Consider the following 26,932-nt stretch of genomic DNA (forward strand, 5'->3'; position numbering starts at 1 on the left):
AAGCCATTTCCCACTGTTTATTGGAGCAAAGCAAAACATTGTTCATATCGTTATGTTTCAAAAACCAGAAATGATTTTCTTTTCAAGATTTGACAAGTGCACGTGATTGCCATTATAATGATTTCATTATACCTTTTTTGTGAAATTTCTTTGTTCCATTTTGGAGTTGTGGCCTCTCTCATTGTTGTACGCAACCAAACAAGATCCCCTCTGGGCATTTCTTTCTTGCTGTAATGCCCAGAGGAAATCAGAAATACTGATTCTATTATTACCCTTCAGGAGAACAGGAGGCTGCATGAACAGACGTATGATGCAAAGGAATTTGATCTTTACAAACCAAGGAAACAGATGAAATTGAACAATGTGTCAGAGATTATAAATAAAGCCTGCATTTATATGAATCACCTTGCATATCTTCAGGTATCTTAAATAACCTCAATTCCCAATCTATTCCAGTTTCCACCTCAACTTCACCTACCAGGAGTCATTTTTTCACTCATTCTCAACTTTTCTTCCCCATCCCCCACCACTTGTATGTCTCTTCACCTCTCACACTTTCTGTCCTATCACCTTTGGGTCCTTCCCCCAGCTTCTTTCTTTCTTCCTTTTACATATGTAATTTTACCCATTGCATCTTGGTTCTGATGAGAGTTAAAAACCCAAATATTGACTAACCCTTTCTATTCACGGATGCTGTCTGATCTGAATCCCTCCAGCAGTATCTTTGTCTGCTCAAGATTCCAGCATTTGCTGATTTTTGTGTTCCTCAATTGTAGATGCCATATGGCCTATTGAGTTCCTCCAGTTCTGTGTACTGCACTTCAGGGGAGGGTCCTTGGAAGCCTTTCTGCTACTTCAGACTGACAGTGGATAATTCAGGAAGCCATGGGGAGATTGCCCATGGAAGAAGGGAGCGAGAGCTCAACCAAGAGGAGCAAGAGTTCATCCAAGAAGAGATTAAGTATTGGAATAAGTAATAAAATTAGAATAAGGTTTGCTGGTAGTGTATCACAAATTTTAGAGATCTCCTGGAGCTCTGCTTGACTGCAATTAGGGAGTCGAGGAGGAATTTTGTAGTTTTTTTCTGCAATTGGCCAAAACAGGTTTTTTTTTCTTGTTTCCCCCCCACCTTTCCCCCCCTCCCCCTGATCTATATTACCAGCATACTAGGGCAGAGAATTGTAGTAAATTCATAAGGAACAATGATATGAAGATAATTAGATAATTGGATATGGCAGCCAAGGCAGGGGAATTGCTCCTCTTGCAGGATGTGGGTTGTCAGGGAAGCCAGCAATATCCCTTACAACTTCATCTGTGAAAAGTGCATATGAATTGGAGTTGGAGTTAGTTATACTCCGGAACATTCGGGAGGCAGAGGGGATGACTGATTGGAGTTATAGGGACATTACTACATCTGGGAGGCAAGAGGAGGGTAGATGGGTAACGGTCAGGAGAGGGAATGGGAACAGGCAGGCAATACAGGGCACCCCTGTGGGCATTCCCCTGAAAACAAGAATACCATTTTGGATACTGTTAAGGGGGAAGACCTACCAGGCACAAGCCACGAGCAGTCAAGTCTTTTGCATGGAGACTGGTTCTGTGGCTAAGAACAGAAGACATGAGAAGAGGTGAGCTGCAGTGAAAGGGGAATTCCATAGTTTGGGGGACGGATGAGAGGTTCTGTGGATGGGATAAAGTATCCCAAAAGGAATGTTGCTTCCCTAATGCCAGCATCCAAGATGGCTCAGATAGAGTTCACGGTGTTCTCGGGAGGGTGAGGAGGTCTTGAAAGGAGAGGTCAGGGAGTTAGGGACAAGGTTGAAGGTCAGGACTTCCAAGGTAGTGATCTAAGGAATGCTACCCATGTCACGTGCTAATGAGTCTAGAAATAGGAGGATAATGCAGTTAACATGTGACTAAAGACATGGTGTAGGAAAGAGGGATTCAGTTTTCTGGATCTTTGGGCTCTCTTCCAGGGAATATGGGACCTATTCTGACAGGAAGGTTTGCATCTGAACTGGAGGGGGACAAATATCCTTGCAGGCAGGTTTGCTAGTGCTGTTCTGGTGGGTTATAGGGGGAAGAAAACTAGAGTGTTAGACCAGATAGAGAGATGGAGGAGAATAAACGTCAACCAATGACTGCATGTTTAGACAAAACCAAAGGTTTGTGAGTGATAGAAATGTTCTTGAGTGTATTTATTTCAATGCAAGGAGTATTGTCAGGAAAGCAGATAAGCTCAGGGTATGGATTGGCATGTGGGATTACGGCATTATTGCTATTAGTGAGACTTGTTTGCAGGAGGGTCATGATTGGCATCTTCGTTTTCTCAGTTCTGTTGCTTCATATGTGATACAGGGGGCGGGAAGGGAGGGGGCGGGAAGGGAGGGGGCGGGAAGGGAGGGGGCGGGAAGGGAGGGGGCGGGAAGGGAGGGGGCGGGAAGGGAGGGGGCGGGAAGGGAGGGGGCGGGAAGGGAGGGGGCGGGAAGGGAGGGGGCGGGAAGGGAGGGGGCGGGAAGGGAGGGGGCGGGAAGGGAGGGGGCGGGAAGGGAGGGGGCGGGAAGGGAGGGGGCGGGAAGGGAGGGGGCGGGAAGGGAGGGGGCGGGAAGGGAGGGGGCGGGAAGGGAGGGGGCGGGAAGGGAGGGGGCGGGAAGGGAGGGGGCGGGAAGGGAGGGGGCGGGAAGGGAGGGGGCGGGAAGGGAGGGGGCGGGAAGGGAGGGGGCGGGAAGGGAGGGGGCGGGAAGGGAGGGGGCGGGAAGGGAGGGGGCGGGAAGGGAGGGGGCGGGAAGGGAGGGGGCGGGAAGGGAGGGGGCGGGAAGGGAGGGGGCGGGAAGGGAGGGGGCGGGAAGGGAGGGGGCGGGAAGGGAGGGGGCGGGAAGGGAGGGGGCGGGAAGGGAGGGGGCGGGAAGGGAGGGGGCGGGAAGGGAGGGGGCGGGAAGGGAGGGGGCGGGAAGGGAGGGGGCGGGAAGGGAGGGGGCGGGAAGGGAGGGGGCGGGAAGGGAGGGGGCGGGAAGGGAGGGGGCGGGAAGGGAGGGGGCGGGAAGGGAGGGGGCGGGAAGGGAGGGGGCGGGAAGGGAGGGGGCGGGAAGGGAGGGGGCGGGAAGGGAGGGGGCGGGAAGGGAGGGGGCGGGAAGGGAGGGGGCGGGAAGGGAGGGGGCGGGAAGGGAGGGGGCGGGAAGGGAGGGGGCGGGAAGGGAGGGGGCGGGAAGGGAGGGGGCGGGAAGGGAGGGGGCGGGAAGGGAGGGGGCGGGAAGGGAGGGGGCGGGAAGGGAGGGGGCGGGAAGGGAGGGGGCGGGAAGGGAGGGGGCGGGAAGGGAGGGGGCGGGAAGGGAGGGGGCGGGAAGGGAGGGGGCGGGAAGGGAGGGGGCGGGAAGGGAGGGGGCGGGAAGGGAGGGGGCGGGAAGGGAGGGGGCGGGAAGGGAGGGGGCGGGAAGGGAGGGGGCGGGAAGGGAGGGGGCGGGAAGGGAGGGGGCGGGAAGGGAGGGGGCGGGAAGGGAGGGGGCGGGAAGGGAGGGGGCGGGAAGGGAGGGGGCGGGAAGGGAGGGGGCGGGAAGGGAGGGGGCGGGAAGGGAGGGGGCGGGAAGGGAGGGGGCGGGAAGGGAGGGGGCGGGAAGGGAGGGGGCGGGAAGGGAGGGGGCGGGAAGGGAGGGGGCGGGAAAATATCACAATTGCACTTAGATGGGACAGCCCAGAAGGCTTGGCTAGAGGCCATATGGATGGAGCTCAGGAACAGGAAAGGTGTGATCAGACTAATACAGTTGTATTACAGACCGCCCAATAGTCAGAGGGAATTGGAGGAATAAATCTGTAGAGAGATTGCAGATTGATATAAGAAACAAAGTTGTGATAGTAGGAGATTATAACTTTCCATATATTGACTGGGACTCCCATACTGTAAAAGGTCTGGATGGATTGGAATTTGTAAAATGTGTTCAGGAAGGATTTCTAAATCAATAAATAGAGGTACCAATGAGGGATGATGCAATACTCGATCTCCTATTAGTGAACCAGACAGGTCAGGTGACAGAAGTGTGTGTAGGTGAACATTTTGGGTCCAAAGACCAGAATGTCATTAGTTTAAAGTTAATTATGGATAAGGATAGGTCTGGACCTCAATTTGAGATTCTAAATTGGAGAAAGGCCAATTTTGTGGAAATGAGAAAGGATCTAGGAAGAGTGGATTGGGTTAAGTTGTTTTCTGGCAAGGATGTGTTCAGTAAGTGGATGGCCTTCAAATGTGATATTTTGAGAGTGCAGAGTTTGCACGTTTCTATCAGGATTAAAGGCAAAGTTAACAGCCATATAGAACCTTGGCTTTCAAGGGATACTGGTGATCTGGTTAAGGGGCGGGGGGAAGAGGGGGAGAGTGTATAGGTAACAAGGAGAAAATGAGGTACTAAAAGTGTATAAAAATTTAAGAAAATACTTAAAGGAAATCTGGAAGGAAAATAGATAAGGTTGCTTTGACAGATAATGTGAAGGTCAACTCAGAATTTCAAGTACGTTAAGAGTAAAAGATAGTAAGGGACAAAATTGGTCCCTAAGAAGATCCGAGTGGTTATCTGTGTGAAGCCTCATGAGATGGGGGTAGATATTAAACAGTATTTTTGCATCAGTATTTATTCAGGAAACTGGCATAATGTATAAGGAAGGGAAACAAGCAGCAGTAGCATGGAACATATAGAGATTAAAGAAAAGAAGGTGCTTGCTGCACTACAGCGAATAAAGGTAGATAAATCCCCCAGGCTGGACATGATATTCCCCAGACCTTGAGTGAGTGAGAGAGACTAGTGTAGAAAATTGCAGGGGCTCTGGCAGAAATATTTAAAATATCCTTATCCATGGGCGAGGTACTGGAGGATTGGAAGGAAACTCATGTTGCTTAAAATAGGCTCCAAAAGTAAAGCAGGAAATTACAGGCCAGTGAGCCTGACATCAGTAGTAGGTAAATTATTGGAGGGTGTTCAACGATCAGGTTTGCAAGTATTTGGACAGCCAAAGGCTGATTAAGGATAGTCACCATGGTTTTGTGCGTGGTAAGTCATGTTTAATTAATTATAGTTTTTTGAGGAAGTTATCAAGAAAGTAGATGAAGGAAAGGCCGTGGATGTTGTCTTCATTGACTTTAGTAAAGCCTTGGACAAGGTCCCAGACAGGATAGGTTGTAAACTGGATTTGAAATTGGCTGAATGGGAGAAGACAGAAGTGGTAATGGATGATTCCTTTTTAGATTGGAGGCCTCTGACTCAGGGATTGGTGCTGGGACCATTGTTATTTGTGGTCTATATCAATGATCTGGATGATAATGTAGTAAATGGGATTAGCAAGAAGGATCTGAACCAACTGTAAAAATGAGTTAGAAAGTAGAAAATTGAATTTAATGCAGAAAAATGTGAGGTGTTGCATTTTGGAAGTATAAACCAAAGTTGGACATGCACAGTAAATGGTAAGACACTGAGGAGTGCAGAGGAACAAAGGGATCTAGGAATACAGATAGATAATTCCCTGAAAGTGGCATCACAGGAAGAAAGGGTTGGAAAGAAAGCTTTTGTCATCTGGGCCTTCATAAATCAAAGTATTGAGTACAGGAATTTGAATATTATGGCCAGGTTGCAGAATGCATTAGTAAGGCTAAATTTGGATTATTGCTTGCAGTTCTGGTTGCCAAATTACAAGGATATCAATAAGATTGAAAGAGTGCAGAGAAGATTTACAAGGATGCTGCTGGGTCTTCAGGAATTGAGTTATAGTGAAAGCCTAAACAGGTTAAAACTTTATTCCTTGCAGCTTGGAAGATTTGATAGAGGTTTACAAAATCATGAAGTATAAACAGAATAAATACAAGTAGTCTCTTTCCACTTGGATTGGGAGAGATAAATATGAGAGGACATGGCTTTAGGGGGAAAGGAGAAAGGTTTAGGGGAACTTCTTCACTCAGAGCGGTGGGAGTGTGGAACCAGCTGTCACTTGCATGGTAAATGTGGGCTCACTCTTAAGTTCTAAAAATAGGATAGATATATGGATGGGAGAGGTCTGGAGGGTTATGGAATTGGTGCAGGTCAGTGGGACGAATGGTATGATGCTTTTGGCATGGACCAGATTGGCTTGTTTTCTGTTCTGTATTATTCTTTGGTTCTATGGCTCTCTGAACCCTTCTCCATTAACAATGGCGTGAAGCAAGGCTGCGTTCTCGCACCAACCCTCTTTACAATCTTCTTCAGCATGATGCTGAACCAAGCCATGAAAGACCTCAACAATGAAGATGCTGTTACATCCGGTACCGTACGGATGGCAGTCTCTTCAATCTGAGGCGTCTGCAAGCTCACACCAAGACACAAGAGAAACTTGTCCGTGAACTACTCTTTGCAGACGATGCCGCTTTAGTTGCCCATTCAGAGCCAGCTCTTCAGCGCTTGACGTCCTGTTTTGCGGAAACTGCCAAAATGTTTGGCCTGGAAGTCAGCCTGAAGAAGACTGAGGTCCTCCATCAGCCAGCTCCCCACCATGACTACCAGCCCCCCAACATCTCCATCGGGCACACAAAACTCAAAACGGTCAACCAGTTTACCTATCTCGGCTGCACCATTTCATCAGATGCAAGGATCGACAATGAGTTAGACAACAGACTCGCCAAGGCAAATAGCGCCTTTGGAAGACTACACAAAAGAGTCTGGAAAAACAACCAACTGAAAAACCTCACAAAGATAAGCGTATACAGAGCCGTTGTCATACCCACACTCCTGTTCGGCTCCGAATCATGGGTCCTCTACCGGCATCACCTACGGCTCCTAGAACGCTTCCACCAGCGTTGTCTCCGCTCCATCCTCAACATTCATTGGAGCGACTTCATCCCTAACATCGAGGTACTCGAGATGGCAGAGGCCGACAGCATTAAATCCACGTTGTTGAATATCCAACTGCGCTGGGTAGGTCACGTCTCCAGAATGGAGGACCATCGCCTTCCCAAGATCGTGTTATATGGCGAGCTCTCCACTGGCCATCATGTCAGAGGTGCACCAAAGAAGAGGTACAAGGACTGCCTAAAGAAATCTCTTGGTGCCTGCCACATTGACCACCGCCAGTGGGCTGATATCGCCTCAAACCGTGCATCTTGGCGCCTCACAGTTCGGCGGGCAGCAACCTCCTTTGAAGAAGACCGCAGAGCCCAACTCACTGACAAAAGACAAAGGAGGAAAAACCCAACACCCAACCCCAACCAACAAATTTTTCCCTGCAACCTTGTCTGCCTGTCCCGCATCGGACTTGTCAGCCACAAACGAGCCTGCAGCTGACGTGGACATTTACTCCTCCATAAATCTTCATCCGCGAAGCCAAGCCAAAGAAGAATAAAAGATTATTCTATGGTTCTACATTAATAGTTTTGAAAAATGAGCAATGTTTCAATGCAGGATTTGGCTGAAAATAGTTCAGAGCCTTGGTAAATTAATGGTAAATAGAGAGAAAATTGTAATTCATAATATTTAAAAAAAAAAATCTCACTGATACAGTACAAAACTGTGCCACCCAGTTACATTCAATTAACCTATCAGCCCCCTTGATTTTTGGAGGGAGGGAGAAAATTGGAGCACCCAGGGAAAACTCACATGATCATAGGGAGGTTGTACAAATTCCTTACAGCACTAGATTCATACCCAGGTTGCTCACCCGGGTAGTGGTTACACTAGCCATACCATCCAATGATTGGTGTTGAAAACCAAAATTGTTGATGAATTGTTTGTTACTGCATGTTGTTAAAGGTTCAGGGTAGGTCAAAAACAATGACTAATGATTCATCCAGGAATTAAAGAACAGAATTACTGGGGTATTTTGCATGTAACATGCTTACTGCTGGTCAGTCAGACCAGAACTTCAAATGTGGGCAAATTGAACTGTTTACTGTTTCACCTCTGTTAAGTGATAACAGTTTATTAACAGGAATGTTCAACTGTTTGCCTTGAGCTCGGTGCAAATGAGAGTAAAAACCTGAGGAACATCAAATGACCTGGATGAAGAAAGAATGAAATGCCACACAGGTCACAGCTACATTCAGAAGCCCCATTAGAAATTAAACCATCATTTATACTTTGGAATTATTTGTAGAAATGATCAATTGAGTTTTAACATTATATCATTAGCTTCTATTGATTGAGCCTTTCACTTTGAGGTAATTGAACAATATACTTCTTGGGAACCATTAACTTTGTCCTTGAAAGCTAGGAGAAAAAAAAACGAGAAATTGAAATCCACTCAATGGGCTGAATGGCCCAGCTCTGCTCCTATGTCTTGTGGTTTTTACAACAGTTCAATGCCCACTGTTGAAGTCATCTAAATATTATTGAAGTCATTGGGTATACTTTGAGGAGGTTGAGAGGTTCTTGATGAGTAAGGGTGTCAAAAGTTATGGGGAGAAGGCAGGAGAATAGGGTTGAGAGGAGACCTACATTAGCCATGATTTGAATGACAGAACAGACTCCATAGGCTGAATGGCCTAATTCTATTCGTTTGTCAAATGAAGAAATGTGGACCAACCAAATGTTTTCATTCATTACATAGACTATGTCCATGAAATGTTGGATAACTGGGTAACAGGTCAATTATATATCTGACTGAGAAACAGAGAGTGCAAGTGCATTATGCCTCCAAATTGTGTTGATGCAAATGACCACACCATTTTAAAACTGTCTGTCTCTCTTTCCCACCCGCCCCCCCCCCCCCCCCCCACTACAAAACCAAATCTTGGACCGTTAATCTGAGCTTCAGGTTAAGACCTCAAGTATGCAATTCTGTTGGTTCAATTCAATTCAGATGTAAAATTAAACTCAGAACTTTGAACAGAGCATGAAAAAAAGATTGTGATTGTGGTGTTCCAATCCAAATTATGAGAAGATTTTGTCTTAATTCTCAAGAGTCCTGTATTTTCATTTTTTAAATGATTTTTTTATCTCACTAATATAAGCTACAGTAAAAATTGAAATTGTCCCACAGGTACTTGTTTGGTAACTCACCATCTGTATATGACTTGCATCTAATGGGACTTCCTTGATTCCGACACCTATTTAAGCACAACATGGGGGAGTCCAGCAAAGCAAAGTTGTGAGAAATGCCAAGTTGGTCTCACAGGTGAGGCAGATACCTGCCTCTCACCTTGGCCCTCATCCCCCAACAACCATCTCCAACCCACAACCTGCTCAAGGCCTTTGCTTGAATTGCATTCCTGATCTCTGATTGAACCCACCCAGCAACCACTAATTTCCCTTCTCAGACATCAAACTTCAGACACAGCCTGATCCTCAGCAGTTGAACATCACCATTGGCACTCTCCAGACCTTTGCCCTAACCCCTCCATCCACCAAACCTGTCTATGTATCACATTAATGATCAAGTTTTTCATCTCTTCCTAGTTTCTCTCCCCATGCATTTCCCAGCACAATGTCTTGGGTTCAGCTTCTTCATCATGCCTTTTGATATTGGGGAGGCTTGCAGAAGCAAAATTTTTTTCCTCTTGAAAGATGTTAGTAAAGGACTGTCAAAAGCAACTTTCATTCTGAAACAACACAACCAAATGAACATTTTTCAAATTCAAAACAAAATTCTTTAATTCCAGAAGGGAAAAAAAATCCAATTGCATTTCCCCTGAAATGTCAGCTCATTTGGAAATAGCTCTAAGGAAAAAATTCAAAAATTTTCCACTGACCCTTGTGTGTCTGGAGCAGAGGTTTCATCTGCAAATTGGACAACACAGCCCAAGCATTGATTAAAAAGTGTCAAAGAAATGGAAGTCCTTTGTCCTTAATGGCAACTCCTGCATACAGATATGGATCACAATGAGCACTGAACCCAGACTCAGATATTGCATTGCAGCAATATGTTGGGTACATGGAACCTTTCCTTTTCATAGTTTCCCCTGCAGCTAGTATAGTATCCTGGTCCTTTAATGGCAATGCATTGGCTCAGACTAGACGTAAGTGACTTGTGTTATATGAAAGGGATGTGAAAATGGGGGAACATTTTGAAAAATAGAATCTGGGTTGGAACACTGAGGAGTGGCTACTGATCTGAAAGAATGAGCACCAGGAATCTCTGACATTGCACTGGGAGTCTTGGTTGAAAGAGGAAGTCATATTTCACAGGTTAAGGTAAGTCTGGTTCACCACTCATTACAATCAAGTCTGATCATATGGTGTCAGTACCCAATTCCTGCTTTCTCTCCATGATCTTTAATCCCTTTATCCACAAAAGGCCTCATCCAACTGCCTTTTCAGTCTATCTAATGAATTGGCTTCAACTTTCTGTGAGAAGATATTCCACAAGTTCACTATGCTCTGAGTGAAGAAGTTTTCCATCATTTCAGTCCAAAATTGCTTAACTCTGATGCTTATACCCCCTTATTCTGGACTTCCCCAACGTCAGAAACATTCTTCGTGCATCTAGCCTATCTAGTCCTGTCAGTATGTCTCAATGAGATCTTCTCTCATTCTTCTGAACTCCAATGAGTATAACCCTGGTCTATCCAGTCTTTCTTCATCTGTCAGTCCTGCCACTGCAGGATTCAGTTTGGCGAACCTTTCATTTACCGCCTCAACAGGATTGATTTCATATTCCTCTATTGCTTGTCCATTCAAGTACTTGTCCAGCTGCCCCTTAAGTATTGTTCTTGTACCTGTTCCTGCCTCCAGCATCACCCCTGGCAGTTCACTTCAGATATCACCTACTCTTTCAATGAAAACATCAGCCCTTTGATTCCTTTAAATCCTCCTGCATCTCACCTCAAACTGATGCCTTGTAGATTTAACTGCTCTGTGCAAAACAAACTGTGGCTTTCTTCCCTATCTATGCCTCTCATCATTGGATATACCAATTTCATGTCACCTCTCAAGCTCCTTCATTCCATGGAAAACAGACCCAGCCCACCAATCCCTCTTGATATTTAAGTCCTTTAATTCAAGTAACATCCAGATGAAGACATAAATGCATGCAGATACTGAAATCTCGAGCAAAAGACAATGATCTAGTGGAACTCAGAGTCCAGAAGCATTAGTGAGGAAAGGAATGAATTAGTGAGGTTTCAGGTTTTTTAAAAAATCTTCACTAACTTAATCCCATCCTTCTATCATGTGGCACCCAAAACTGCACTCATTATTTCTGGTGCATTCAAAAAAGCATTTTCTCTAACTGTAACAGGATCTCCCACTTTTGTGCTTGATGCCTTGTACGAGGAAGGCAGCATGCTATCTATCTTACCACCTGTCTCTATTTGTGTTCCCATGTACCTGAGGTCTCGCTATTCAACAATATTCTCCAAGGCTCTGCCATTCACTGTATGTCCATCCAAAAACTTCCCATTTGTCCACCATTCCTTGGCCAACCTCTCAAATTGATCTGAATCCTGTTGTAAACTTAGATAATCTTCTTCACTGTCCACTGTATCACCAGTTTCACACAGCAACTTGCTCATCAGGAAGGCCTAACAGTGACTTGGAAATCTGAGTCGGGCAAGGCTACTGGCCTCCATTCTATCAACTTTCTACAGGAGCTCTACTGAACGCGTCCAGGCCGGCTGCATCACAATGTGGTACGGTGGCTGTGGAGCATTGGATCGGAGGTCAAAGCATCAGAGAGAAAATACTGAGGTCTCCCTCCCCACCCTCCACCAATCAATATGATTTACTAGGATTGTTGGTTAAAGAGGGCTCATAAAGTCAGTGAGGACCCCAACCACTCCATATGTGGCACCTTCCAGCTACTCTCATCAGGAAAGAGATACAGAAGTATTAGAGCAAGAACCATCAGGCTAAGGAACATCTTCCCATGGGCAGTGAGATTTACTGCAGAACTGCTAAAACAACTGAGACTCCACTATTTAATAATAGTATTTATTTGAAATAGATATTAATAAGTATATATGTACTGTACATGTCTGTGTGCCCAGTTTTGCACTGTGGACTGCAGAATGCTGATTCATTGGGTTCTACTGGTACAATCAGATGATACTTACTAACAACATCACTTACCTTCTCATCCTGTTCATTAATAAGTTCAAACAACAGTGGTCCCAGAACCAATTGCTGTGGCACTCCACTGGTCACAACCCTCCAATTTGGAAAACAACCTCTGGGTCCTACAACTAAGCCTCTTCTGATTGTAATTTGCCAGCTCATCCTAGATCCCATGTGATCTGACTTTCGAGGTCAGTCTACCATGTGGGACCTTGTCAATGACCTTGCTAAAGTCCGTGTGGACAACCTCTATTTAACTGCTCTCATCAATCTGCTTGGGGATGCCTTCAAATTCAAAATAAATCCAATTTTATTCTCCCAACTTCTCAGCAACCCATTTACCCCAGGTTCTATCATACATCTACCAATGGGTGGGGTGGGGGGGGGGGGGTGCAATTTATAATTAAACTGCATATCTTTCTGGTACAAGAAGAGACTGCAGGGCCTGGAGAGACCCACTGGGTGACAGAGAATAAGCAAACTCGAGACCAACAATACCAGAGATGAGGATCGGACATATTTTACTATGGCAGTGAGGCAACAGCTAAGCCAGGGTGATGTCCAAAAGGCATGTACACTCCATTGCACCTCAGTCCACTTAAAGCCTTAATGTATAGCATATGACTAAGTGCATACAGCACATCATCAAAGTTTGTGCTTTCCTGGAACCACATATTGCAATGTTTTGCTGAGAGTAAAAAGCCTGGAATGGGAGAACAGTGCCCAATTTGACTCACTCTTCTAACCAGAAAAATGACATGGATCAGAATGTCTGCAAGTCAGCTTCACACAAGTCAACCCAACAAGTGTTCCAGTCTCTAAGATTTTCTCAATTGCTTTTAAAAGAGTTTTCTTTCATGATTATCAGAACTGGAAAAATTATCTTTGAAAACATAACATTCTGCATGAAATTTCTTGTGGACATTGATCAATTTGAGTGATGTATTTACAGGATAAGTGGAACATTTAAATGCAAGTAGACTTTTTCCACTGAGCTTGGGTTTGACAATGAGGCAGAGAGGACAAGGGTTTTATTTTAGGAATCTTTACCATTTAATCTATTGAGCTGTTTTTGCAAATCCTTTTGCTTGACAAATGATCTCCAGGCGATGAAATCAGACTGCTGCAAGTGTGAGCCACAAGGTGATGGGTTCTACACCAGCTTCTTGGATTGGAGTGGGTTATTTTTGTAATTTTTTTTATTTATGAGCGGACAAGGGATGAAGATTAAATGTTTAAGGTGAACATTGGGGGGACCTTCACACAGATGATGGTGAGAGTGTGGAACAAGCTGCCAGCTGAGGTGGTGGATGCAGGTTCAATTTCAACACTTAACAGGAAGCTTGGATAGATGTATGGATGGGAGGGGTATGGAGGGCTATGGATTGGGTGCAGGCCAATGGAGGTAGGAGGAATAAACAGCTTATCATATGCTAGATGGACTGAAGGGCCTGTTTCAATGTTCTATGGTTCTAGCCCATTTATTAATTTGATTTTTCAAAACAACAATTATGTTTATTCAGTATTTTACAACATTTTATTGATAACTGTGTTAAGATGTGTCAAGCTGACGATATATATCGTAGATCATTATCCACCTTTGGAATAACTTCCTTTCCCCTTGCTGACTGTCCAAGAACTGAATGTTACACAAAGAATGTCATCAGAAGGGCCTTCATTCACCAGATGTGCAGCACGTATGATTTATTTAAATAGACTGTTCTACTGTGCCAGTCAAGGATGCATTTTATACAAACTTCGACACATGGCCTAATCATGGTTTTGAATAAATAAAGTAAGTGGGGTTTCTGCTTGATGTTCTGTAGACCAATTCATAAGATTATACAGTAACTGAATATGTTTGACCAGGAATTAAAAATATATATATATATACTAGACCCCAGCATCTGCTGATTTTTTTATCTGATAAGATTATAAGAAGTTATCAAAGTTGCACCAATAGATCGACAAAGCAATCTGTAACTTTAATTAAATAAATAAACCTCTGGAGAAACTCAGCGGGTCAGGTAGCATTCCTGGAAGGAAATGAGCAGTCGATGTTTTGGGTCAAGACCCTTCAACTGCTGCCGTCTCACCAGAGATTTAAGGAGCTGCAACATTACCTCACAACTCCTGACTAATGAAGTCCAGTGTACCATAGACATCCTTAACTAACCTATCAACCTGCGTGGCAATCTTGAGACATCCATGGATTTCGACCCCATGTTCCCCTCTGTTCTTCCACAATGTTAAGTTGTTCATCTAGAGCAGGGGTGTCAAACTCAAATTCACGGAGGGCCAAAATTAAAAACTTGGACTAAGTCGAGGGCCGAACTAAATATTTATTGAAAATTTTCAACAACTTCTGCATGTTTTCTCTTCTTTCAACATATGTAATGTTAAACATTTCTTATTAAAATAAATGTTTAATAATAGTTTTGGATAAACTCTTTCCAGAAGCATTAACAAATGAGAAATAAAATATTCAATAAATAATATTTCTCTATAGAGGATTTGTCAAATGTTGCTAGTGTGCTGCCGAATAGTAAAATCTGAGGGCTATTGAGAATGTGGGAGAATAACATGATTCCTGAAACAATCAAATGGGTGACTGATTGTGGGTATGAACTCTAGCAGGGTTATTTGCCATGCCCTTTTTCCAGTGGTACAGATATCCTTTGATTTACACACTTTTCAAGTTTTATGCCTAATGAGCTTGCATCCAGGTGCAGGACCATTTTTAACCAGGAATATATTTATCACTGTGACATGAAACTATTGGAAGATCGTTTTATCCTGAGATTAAAGTTCATAATACTTACTCAGGCCTGTGTGCGGGAGGGCGGGGTTTGCGGGCAATCGGGTTGGAAAACGACAGTGCGGGGGCATCGGCTCTCGCTGCAGGGCGGCATCTCGGCGGATCAGCGGCCCCGTCACCGTGAGTCGCAGGTCGGCCTGCGGCAGGGAGGGTGAGTGGGCAATGGTCCTGGCGAGGTCAGGCCCCCCCCTGAGTTTCTCCCGGACCCCCCTTGACCTGCTGAGTTTCTCCCGGACCTCCCTTGACCTACTGAGTTTCTCCCGGACCCCCCTTGACCTGCTGAGTTTCTCCCAGACCCCCTTTGACCTGCTGAGTTTCTCCCGGACCTCCCTTGACCTGCTGAGTTTCTCCCGGACTTCCCTTGACCTGCTGAGTTTCTCCCGGACCCCCTTTGACCTGCTGAGTTTCTCCCGGACCCCCTTTGACCTGCTGAGTTTCTCCCTTCTGGTGTTTTTACGAGAACCACAGACTTTCACTCATACATTGATGAGGGGGATCAAGGGCCAAATATTGTCAGGTACCTCTCTGCTGGATAAAGGATACGGTTTAACCCGCTGAGTTTCTCCAGTGTTGGGTTTTCACGAGGTAGAGTCAAAGGGCCGAAGGGCCTGTTTCTGATCTGTAATGTTCTACGGACCCTGCTCTTCTTTCCGTGCCGGTGTCCCAGGACCTTTCCAGGGCAGTCTCCGCGCTCAGGACCGCGCTGGGATCCCGGTCAGCGGTGGAGGAGCAGGTGAGCACGGCTAATCCCAATCCAGCCCACGCCACTCCCGAGATTGGCGGGGGGTTCCACCCTACCTGCCCGACCAGCCTCGCTCTCCACGTGTACTCCGGGCACCCACCGCTGGTCCGGTGGGAAGGCGCAGAGCAGCAGGCGGCCGGCGCCCCCATCGCCCGGTGGGGAGCCCCAATCTTCCCTCCAGCGTCCCGACTCCATCTGCAGCTCCAAGAAACGCTGTGCCACTGGGGTTCCGGGCGCTGGGAAGCGGCCTTGGCTTTCCTTGACACCGGCCAGGCCATGCTGCGGTGGGGGGGTGGGCGGGGGGACACCACAGCGTGATTATAAAACCACCCACCACTACTTTTCAAGGACCAGGATTTTTCTCTCTCTCTCTCACCCTGGGACACAGCAGTTACTGTGCATGCGCTATACTGACGCGGTGGCCAGCGGGCCACCTCTAATACATTTTTGATATGATCTTGCGGGCCAAATATAATTATATCATGGGCCAAATTTGGCCCGCGGGCCAGAGTTTGACATGTGTGATCTAGAGGATCCAATGGTAAGATACAGCAGTGCACTTTCATGTTTACAACCTTGGAATTATATCCCAAAGATCCCAATTACCCAGAAATTTGTCCAGAAAATTAGGAGGGGATGTTAGAGTGTGGCTGACCGATAGGTTGCTTTCCTATTAGGGCAGGGTTGTTCAAGTTAGGCTTAGCCTTAGGGTTAGGGTGAATTTGGGAACTGCTTGACTGGATGAAGTGGCCAGGTATCGCACTTCCAGGTAGCAGACTCTGGGGAACTGAAGTAAAGCAGCACAGGATTAGAAGCACTGTTTCTGTGCTCCACACACAAACTTTTGCTCCTATCCAGATTGCCAAATGAGTCTCAATTTAGGATGAAAACACTCTGCCGGTGCCAATTAGCAATCAACATTAGACAAGTTGGTTATCTCCCTGCAGGCTCATGTAGTGAGAACTGCATTTTATACCACATTGTTTTCCTTCTCATTTCATGTGAATGATGACAGAACTGAGAACAGATGGCAGGCTTTAAAAAAAATCACACCATCAAAACCATCTGCAAAGCATACATCAATCTAGCCCCCATTGCAAAGTAGAATCTGCATCTAATTTTTGGTTTCATTCTTATTTGGCATGTGCCAGCAAGAAATTTCATAATATTGTTGCCCATGGATTAAAGCCCACTTGGAGATCGTAGCCCTGGGGATATTCTTTACCTTGCAGGATCTATCCTTGAATTTTCTTTGAGAATGCATCACCACATCTTCTCAGCAGTCTTTACGGTTTTAGTAATAGAGAATTTGTTTTCAGTTTCAATGATTGCATGTTTAAAATTAATCTAAAGGGTTTTATTCAGTTTGCATTAATATACTGGATATCCATGTTCTGAGGAAATTGATATTTGAAAAACTGAATATTATGAGAAGCAAAACTAATTTGTGTTACCATTTAAAAACAAACATTAAAAATTTTGGAAATATTCCTGTCTTATTTGGTATTACTTTTGGCTGGGTCTGTTTGTATCTCTTGGCCTATTAGTCCTTGTAATTATTTCAACAGAACACAATTTAGTCTTTACTAGTCGAGTGCAGGGTAGCACATAGATACACAATCACACATTTGATTTATTGGAAAGGACTGATTCTTAAAATTTGTGGGTTCCTTTTGGTGAAAGGGGCAACTTCATGCAGTTACTGGAATGCCAGGAGAATACATAACAAAATAAATCACTGCTTCAATTTCTTTTCTCTAAGGGGATGAAGAAAAGAGAGCAAATGGAAATGGATACAATAATCCAAAAGAAAATTGCATGTGTGCATGTATGAAATAAAAATATTAGACTACAGACCAAGTGCCAGTAGATACAGATGGTTGGAACAGGCAGGGTGGACTGAATGGGGGCAAACAAGAGAGAATGCAGAGGCTGGAAAACTGGAACAACATACAAAGTGCTGAAGGAACCCTGGGGGCAGGCAGCATCTGTGGAGGGTGAATGATCGTCAGGGCTGAGAAGAAAGAGGGGAGATGCCTGAATAAAGGGACTGTTTCTGTCCTGTATAACATTTCAAGTGAAAAGCTTTCATCATGAAACATTGACTTACTTACTCTCCACATAGTTCTCATCTGCCCTGCTGAATTCATTGTGCATTTACTGTTTTTGATTGAAGAATTTATACAGTTTTTTGGGATGTATGACTATATTTTCTTGTAAAACTGTAATCCTACCTCAACTTTATTGGGTAAGGAGTTCCTGATACTGGGAACACATCAAGTGTGCTGATATGCATTTAGATGAAGTGACTTCTATGGATAGCATGCAAGACGATACTTTTACTGTTCCTCAGTACATGTAACAATAGACAACTCAATTCAATTCAGATTAATTTCACACATGACATAGTTTTACCCGTTTACTGTGGTTAATATGACTTTGGACAATACTGAAGAAAGTGTGCAATGTAGTCCTATTAAAAGGCAACAGATTGTTTTGATCCCACTTCACATGGCAGCAGTTAGATTGTAACATTTCACAAGTGTGCACAGATTTTCACATTTGAATAGTTAGGAATCAGACAATCACATGTAGCTCTGGTGAAGCAAATACACTTTGGACATTTCAGGCATTGTAAAAGGAAAGAGCTCAATATCTCATCCTCATCCTTCCAACGACACGGCACACCTTCACCATTTGTTAAATCAGCGTTAGAGTAATCCTTGCCAAAATATTAGCAGTTTGATGCTGGGAAATACCCTATTAATATAATGACTACATTTCAGTCGAAACTGGTTATAATTGAACTGGACAATTAAGATTTTGGTTCCTGAACACTTTTGGGTGTATTTTATGGACTTTGGGCTATGGATCATAAAAATCACCTTAAAAATTTCCTATCATATAACCTATTTTTGTAATTTCTTGTCATATTTTATGTCTACTTCAAGCAAGCCATGAAGTTCAACATGTCACTGAAAACGTATTTTCTGCATTCGCACTTGGATTTCTTCCCTGCTTATCTTGGTGCAGTCAGTGTTGAATATAGTGAAATGTTTCACCAGGACATTATGACCGTGGAAAAGAAGTATCAGGGCAACTGGAATCCATCAATGCTGCCTGACAATGACACAAGAGGCATCAGATGCTGAGTACGAACAAAAATCAGCGGTAAAATTTTTTAGGTAGGTTAAACTAATGCAACGTGTCAGAATCATTACGTGAGTAAACATGCTAAATTCAATAAAAGTTAATGTTTCTCCAACTTCCTATGTGATTCAGCAAATCATGAAATTATCTTTGTATTCAGTGCAAACCTTTTGAAAAAAAATTGTTGTCCAGTGTTACCAGATATCTTGCATCTTAAGATATTTTCAGTTCAATGTAATTAAAACCATGAACAATGAACTCTGATGAGCAATGCAGCATTTATCGTGCTTCATCTGCCACATCAAACCTCTCTCCTCTGATTTTCTCTTACATCAACCTACAACAGATTTCTCACAGAATCCCTGGAGTTCATTCAAGAATTGTTGAAGGGAAGTAGGCATATCCCAGTTCTCTGTGACCTGTTCCAGACCCCAATGAGCTATTCCTGAAGTTCATTGTCAAGGAAGATCATTTTTAAAGCCAAAAAATACAATAAAACCATGAGTTCCATCCTAACTGCACAAAAGCAAATGCACATATTTTCAATCACACTGCTTTTCAACTGATGTGATCATTTGAAATCTAAATGATCTTTAGATATATTTTATATATTTTGAAATTGATTTGTGTTCCTTTTGTGATGAAAACTAAAAATCTCATTTCAAGCTCGAGAGGTCAATCTCAATCCATCTTCCCTAAGGGCACTTACCTGCTTGATTTGTCGTGACATTTACGGACACAAACTGCCTGGGGATGGGACTGAGCTCTGACACTCCATTCACTGCTTCAATCTCAAAGGTGTAATTGGTGTGAGCTAGGAGATCCACCACCATCACTGAAGTGTTCTTGAGTCCCGTCTCCTGTGGGATATATCGGACACCGCTGCCACACTCATCGCATTCAATCAAGTCCACGCTGCACCTCTTGCAGACCACCAGGTACATCACGTCCTTCCTTCCTCCAGCATCAGCAGGGGGACTCCAATCAAGGATCACACTGGTGTTGTTGATGTTGGAGATGACATTTTGTGGGGCTGTGGGTGGTCCTGGAATCAATGACAAGAACAATGAAACTTGGACATGGTGTGTACATTCTTCAGCCAAAAGTTGAATTTAGATTAACATCTTACGTGGAATTCCCTCTTCTCGTACATCTGGCAACACATCTCAAATCTCAAAACTCCTCTTGATTTTACCTGCAGCAGAAACCCATTGGAATAGAGAACCACAGGAAAGGTTCTTAATACATCCACAAGATTCTTGAGCAGAAAAAGAAGTAATTTTAGTTTATCACTGCCTCATCCCCCCCAATTATAGTGCACAGTTATATCTGTGTCATTGTATCAGCTGGATCATCACCTCACAATTAACAAAACACACTAATTGCTTTAAAGTCTTGGAACTTAACCTTTTCGCATTCATAACATTCAATGATGACTTGCCTATTTAATTTGCCTTTCCTTTATCAGTCAGTAGCAGTGCTGTTTGGGCAGTAGCTCTTGCCATGGATAAGGTAGGATATGGTTGGAGACAAATCATGAGTAGTTTCAGACTTGGAAGGCCTGGTCGGAGCTGTCCAATCATAGACTCAGAGTCATACAGCACGGGAACAGGCCACCCAGGCCGCAAATTCTGTACAAACCCACCAGCAGCCATCCAAGTTTATTGTCATCTGATTGTACATTAAATGTACATATGCATATAACCCAATGAAACTGCGCATCTCCGGACTGCAGTACACACACACACACACACACACACACATACACAGCCACCCACCCACCATATATACATAGTGATCCAAAATGCTAATCCCATCTCCCAGAACTTGGCCTGCAGCAAAACTTGAGCTGGGTGACTCGTGTTTGCCAAGACAACTCTTAAATGCTGTCATAGACCCAACTTCAACCATTCTCTCTGGCAGCATACTCACCATTAACTGGGTAAATACCCCTTACCCTAAATTCTACTTTTTCTGCTTTTATCCACTGCAGAAAAGGAGAAAAGATTCCTACAGTCTCCCTTATCATGACTCCTCTTACAGACCTCTACTCCAGGGACAACAGACTTGATTTCTCCATTCTTTGTCTTCACTAAAATGCTTTATCACAAGCAACATCCTGGTGAATCTCCTTTGCTACCTCTCCAATGTTATTACATTTGTTCTACACTGTGGTGACTGCATCTGCATGCAGTATTCCAGCTGGGGTCTGTCCAAGGTTTTATAAATTTGAAGCATTACCTCCCAGTCCTTGTAATCTGACTAGTGAAGGCCAGTGTCCCATATACCTCCTTAGCCATGTTATACTGCTCTACCACCTTCAAAGACCTTTGGATGCACACCAAGGTCCACCTGTTCCTCAATGATCCCCTACATTCAACCATTCATGGCCTATGCCTGAGGCTCATCAGCTCTCCCAAAAAGCATCACTTCATAATTACCTGGATTAAACTCCACTCCAGCCCCCATTTCACCACTTCATTATCACCCTGTTCCCACAGACCACCGTCCACACCATCAGCAACTCCCCCATTCCTCAAGTCATCTGTGTCCATTCATAAGTGATCAGCATCTTGATCAGTGAACTGTGGGGTAAGTGTTACATAGAGAATGCCAAGGGTGAAGGAGAGGTTATTACTCTATACTTGTGTTGCCAATCCCCTGGGCACAAGCAGAAACGGCTTGAAACCTGGCAGAGGTATGATTGGTGAGTTGTTGTTCATGTCTCCAGTCCACTAATCTCAGGTTGCAACCCATTTGCAGCAATCTGCAGCCTGCGGTTTGTTCAGTGATTTCCTCTCTTGTTCCATTTTAGGCTGTAAAATAACTAACTGTGGAATAATTTCACTGGAAGCAATGTTGACTTACTTGTGCAGGCCATCGAAGGCGGGTCATTGTCTCTTCTGAAGTAGTTGTCCAGACATTGACACAAAGCGGATCCCTTGTCATAGGTATAACTGTAAGGAGGACACTTACTGCAGTAACGACTGTACGGAGAAGCCTTAAAGAATCCTGGTTGGCAAACTGCAGAAGTGAAACAAAAAATCCACATTTCAATGAGCTGAACCAGACCTTTACCTAAAACAATAAATGGATCAATTCCATCTCGTTTTAAATGGTTGCTATATCTGGTATCTGTACTGTTGCTGTATCGTAACATTTGTAAAATGATGCCTGGTTTCTGAAACGCTGACAAAGCTCTGATTAGCTAGTTCACCCTGACGCTCAAGGTTACATTGGATGGGATACAGGGTAAGCTGATCAATTGGATACCAAATTGGCTTGGTGAAAGGAGTCAGGGGTAGGAGGGAGGGGGGATTTTTTTTTTTCTGATTCGTGGCCAGTGGTGTGTGTGTGTGGCAGGGATCGGTGTTCTTGGCTGTTTGTCATAAAGCTTGACAACCTGGATGAGAATGTTTTTTTTTATTTTTCACACTGTGAACCATATCAATCAGATGAGAATGTTGATGATGTGATAAACAGCGAAGATGTGCAGCCAGACAAACAATAGTACCCCAGCCCGCCCTGCGGATTTTGACTGATTATGTAAAATTTTACAAGTAAAACAATCAGATCTGTATTATTTGGGGCCAATTTAAAGTAAAATGGTTAGCGTAGTGGTTTGCGCAAAGCTATTACAGTGACGCAGGTTCGAATCCACCACTGTCTGTAAGGAGTTTGTACGTTCTCTCCGTGTGTTTCCTCTGGGTGCTCCAGTTTTCACCATTCAAAATGTACAGGGGTTGTAGGTTAATTGGGGTATTTATTAGGTAGCACAAACGTGTGAGCGGAAGGGCCTGTTACTGTGCTCTATGTCCAAATTAAAAATATTTAAAAATTGACATGTATTCCAGGTTGTTACTTTAATTTTTGCAACCCCTGAATTTGAGAATACACAAATTTCAAAAACATGTAAAACTCATGAATAGAAGATGAAATCTAACATTTTATCCTCTGACACAGAGCATTTTAATTCATATCTAGTACAAAGTGAACAAACCTAGTCTTCCTATACGCTACTCCAGCTACATTAACTCGCAAACCACAAATAGATTCCAAGTACTACCACCATGGAGGTGCCCCCTCCCCACCTCAACACGGAGGAACTTTCATCCCTATTTTAATGCCACCTGTTCTTCTATCCTGATTGCTCTTTTCTCAAAGAGAGAAAACATAAAATCAAGACTGCACCTTGGCTCAATAATACCACCAAAGCCCTGAGGAGGGAGTGCAGGATAGCCAAACTTACGACGAAGTGAGGCAAACTACAAATTTCCCTCAAAATTCTGAAAAACAACCTGCACATATACCAAGAAACAGGAAAGGCCGAAGGAACTCCCCTCCTAAGGGTCAACGACAATGGCACGACCCTGAACTGGTTTAAATCTTATCTTACTAATAGGAATTTCTCTGTCAACATGGATGAATTTTCATCCTCCTCTGCTACCCTTTCCTGTAGGGTCTGACAAGGGTCTATTCTGGGCACCATTCTCTTCTCCTTGTATATGCTTCTCCTCGGCCATATCATCCAAAAGTACAGCATCTCCTTCCATTGCTACACTGATGATACTCAGCTCTATCTCCCCCTGAAGCTCAACGATCAAGCAAAGGTAACCAGCCTCAACGACTGTCTGGAGGATATGAAGTGTTGGATGGCTCCAAAGTTCCTGCAGCTAAATGAAGGCAAATCCAAAATTATCCTATTTGGCCCCCTAGCTCCACCAAAATTATCTCCAATACCTTTGGTAATTGATCCACCCTCATCAAACCTCAAGTCAAATCCCTTGGTGTTATATTCAATTGCACTTTCAAGTTTGATGAACAAGTCGATGCAGTAGTAAAACCTTTTTCCAGCTCCGCACTATTGCCAAATCGAATCATTCCTGTCACTGAAAGACCTCGAGAAAGTTATTAACACCCTCATTTTTTTCCCATTTGGACAACTCTAACTCTCTCTATATGGGAATTAGTCAGTCATCTTTATCCTGTCTGCAACTTATGCAGAATGCTGCAGCAATGCTCCTGACAGGAGCCAAGAAGAGGGAACATACCAGCCCTATTCTGGACTCCCTTCACTGGCTGCCAGTACAGCTCAGGATAGATTTTAAAGTTCTCCAGTTTATTTACAAAGCCATTAATGGACTAGCCCCCTCCAACATCACCGATCTCCTAACACCCTTCTCCACATCAAGACCTTCAGATCGACCAATTTAGGGTGCTTGGTTGCTCTGCGTTCAAACCGCAAACTCAAGGGAGATTGTGCCTTCGTTATTGCACCCGCCCGCCCCCCCCCCCCCCAAACTGTGGAGCAACATTCCTCCCTCCATCAAATCCAGGCTGAAGTTTTATTTGTACTCACAAGTGTTTTGAGGTGATTACTGATTGTTACCATGTTGTAGGTACAATTCTAAATTTCGGGTACTGCACTTTAAATAGCTGCTTAAGTTAAGATGTAATTTATGATCTGTACAACACTTTAGTCAATGTGAGTTATTTTAAATGTACTATATAAATAAAATTAACTAAACAAAACTAAATATGACAGTTACTTTGAACAAGTACTTATGATATTCTTTCCTTGCAGCATTATTTGTTTTGGTAACGAAAGCTTAATAGATAATGCAGAAGTGGCCAAGGCTCTGAACAACTATTTTGTGTCAATCTTCAGACCAGATGTTAAGGAGGCCATGAGAGGCAAGTACCTCAACACAATCACTATTACTAAAGAGAAAGGGCGGATCAAGATTTTTACAAGATGTCCAGGTACGATCTGTTGAAGGCCATCTCTGATGGAAAGTGGCAATTCCAGAAGAAGCTAGAGACAAATACATGCTAGCTATGGCAGGGAGTGCAGGTCATTCAGCCGACAAAGCAAAGGCAAACACTATAGATGGCTTTTAACTACCTGATGAGTTGAACACCTCTATGTCTGCTTCGAGAAGAACCAAAGAGTGCCTACTAGAATCCCTGAAAAGGCTGAGGACCCTGTGATATCTGTCTCAGAAGATGAGGTCAAGAGGGTGAAACCTTGCGAGGTGTCAGGCCCTGATGGCATACCAGGCAGGATAACCAACTAGCCGGAGCGTTCAAGGACATTTTCAACCTCTTATTGTGACAGTCAGAGGTTCCCATCTACTTCAAAAGGGCATCAACACAAGAATAGTAGCGTGGGCTGCCTCAACGACTACCATACAATACCACTAACTTCTACTGTGATGAAATGCTTCAAATGGATGGTCATGGCCAGAATTAACATGTACCTAAGTAAAGGATCTGGAACCACTGCAATTCACCCATCATCACAATCGCTCCACAGCAGATGTAATATCACTGGCTTGCCACTCAGCTCTGGATCACCTCAAAAACAGCAACTCATACATACAGCTGCTCTTCATAGTCTACAGTTCGGCCTTCAATACCATTATTCCCTCTGCAACTGCATACTTGACTTTCTCATTGGAAAATTATAGTCAGTATGAATTGGAAGCAATGTCTCCTCCTCACAGATCATCAACACAGGTGCACCCCAAGGACGCATGCTTAGCCCATTGCTCTACTTGTTATACACCTATGACTGTGTGGCCAGGCACAATTCCAATGCCATCTACAAGTTTTTGTCGGCAGAATCACAAATGGCAATGAAGAAGCGTGCAGGAGGGAGATAGATCAGCTCGTTGAATGATGTAACAACAACAACCTTGCGCTCAATGTCAGCAAAACCAAGGAGATGGTCATAGGAAAATTAAGGGTTATGGAGAAAAAGAAGGCAAATCCATGTCCAGATCAGGCATGATCGTATTGAATGGCGGGGGAGGCTCAACAGACCAGAAGGCCAATTCCTGCTTCTATTTCTTATGTTTGTATTTGTTGAAAAATAAGAGGAATTTCTCAAAAGGTTTCAGCCTTATTGGTTGCTTCCCATTGTCTATCATTAAAGTACATACAAGGTGCATCCTGGTAGTAAATTAATAGTTCTATTGCAGTATGGAATCGTAGTAGAGAAATACAGCAGGTGACAGAGCATCCATAGGAAATAAAGGACAACCAAAGCTTTGGGCCTGGGCCCCTCATCAGGAATAGGCAAAAACAGGCGGGCACCTGAGTAAAAAGGTGGGGGGGGGGGAGGGGGAGGAAAAGAAGGGAGAAAGGGGAGATAGGAGCAAAGGCTAACAGGTAAGAGGTCACAAGTAGATGCAGATGGAAGGGGAGAAGAGAAAAAAGCTGAGAAATGATAGGCGGAGAGGGAAGAGAAGGAAGAAAGGAGACAATGGGAGAGGGTAAAACAGTGACCCGGGAGAGAGAGGATTCACGGAAACTGGTGAATTTGATGTTAGTACCATCTGGCTGCAGGGTGACCAGACGGAATTTAAGATGGTGTTTCTCCAATTTGTGGGAAGCCTCAGTTTGTCAGTGCGAGACCATAGACAGACACGCCAGTATGACATTTGGGTGTGGATTTGAAACAGTTGGTCACTGAGATGTCTTTGTTATTGTGTCACCTGGATCTGTCCGTACGGAAACTACTTTTGAAAGTGGGGGAAAATAAATGAATGACAAGTACAGCAGTCAAGTAAATCTGTTCCTTTAAATTATAGCAATGCCTGCCTTTTGATAAGCATTCACACTGAAAAAAATCTATTGTGAAAGCTGTTCACCCATTGAAACAAAAAGTCCAGGAACATCTTACTTTTCCTGAACAGACACAGGTTGGCCTTCACATACATCCAGCACAGAAACGAACTTATTTTGAAAAATTCTGCAGTGAACTCTCTCCTGAGTATACTTATAAAATCCACTGTTGCCTCAAGGTCCACACTCAAGACTTATTCAGATCAATATTAACCTGTTTGAAAGGAAGGCCAGACTCAAGCCTTTGACTAAAAGGAAGAGCTATTGACTGTCCTGTGCCTCACATTAAGACAAGTCCATAATGGTGAATTAAACCACATGACTTCATAGCTGACCTGTAACTTAGATTAGACTGGCAAGCACATTATTTTTTAATTACAATCCTGGGGGAAAAATGAATCAGTGTATTAAAGCCAATGCTGAAGAGATATTGTATTTTGATGAGTTACATAATTAGAAATAGCTCAGCCATTTAGGTTCATTGAAGAGGTCATTTAATTAGACTTCATTCATTTGATGCTGCATTCCTGCAAGCCTCCATATTCATTGTAATCCGTCTGTAGACTCTTTCAATTGCCAGAAATGGTACATAATTTG

General features: G+C 44.0%; 1 protein-coding gene across 4 annotated transcripts in view; it reads right to left on the reverse strand.

Annotated features, from left to right (window-relative positions):
* Positions 1-26,932, reverse strand: part of LOC138755087 (ephrin type-A receptor 5-like) — a 306,363-nt gene that overhangs the window by 118,960 nt on the left and 160,471 nt on the right. For all 4 annotated transcript variants that reach the window (XM_069920384.1, XM_069920357.1, XM_069920368.1 and 1 more), the window contains 2 exons: positions 21,575-21,730; positions 19,416-19,751 (listed from right to left, as the gene is read on the reverse strand). In XM_069920384.1, the coding sequence (XP_069776485.1) occupies positions 19,416-19,751; positions 21,575-21,730 (492 nt within the window). The remainder of the gene's footprint in view (positions 1-19,415; positions 19,752-21,574; positions 21,731-26,932) is intronic.

The sequence above is a fragment of the Narcine bancroftii genome, chromosome 1, assembly GCF_036971445.1.
Source record: "Narcine bancroftii isolate sNarBan1 chromosome 1, sNarBan1.hap1, whole genome shotgun sequence".
Classification (NCBI taxonomy): domain Eukaryota; kingdom Metazoa; phylum Chordata; class Chondrichthyes; order Torpediniformes; family Narcinidae; genus Narcine; species Narcine bancroftii.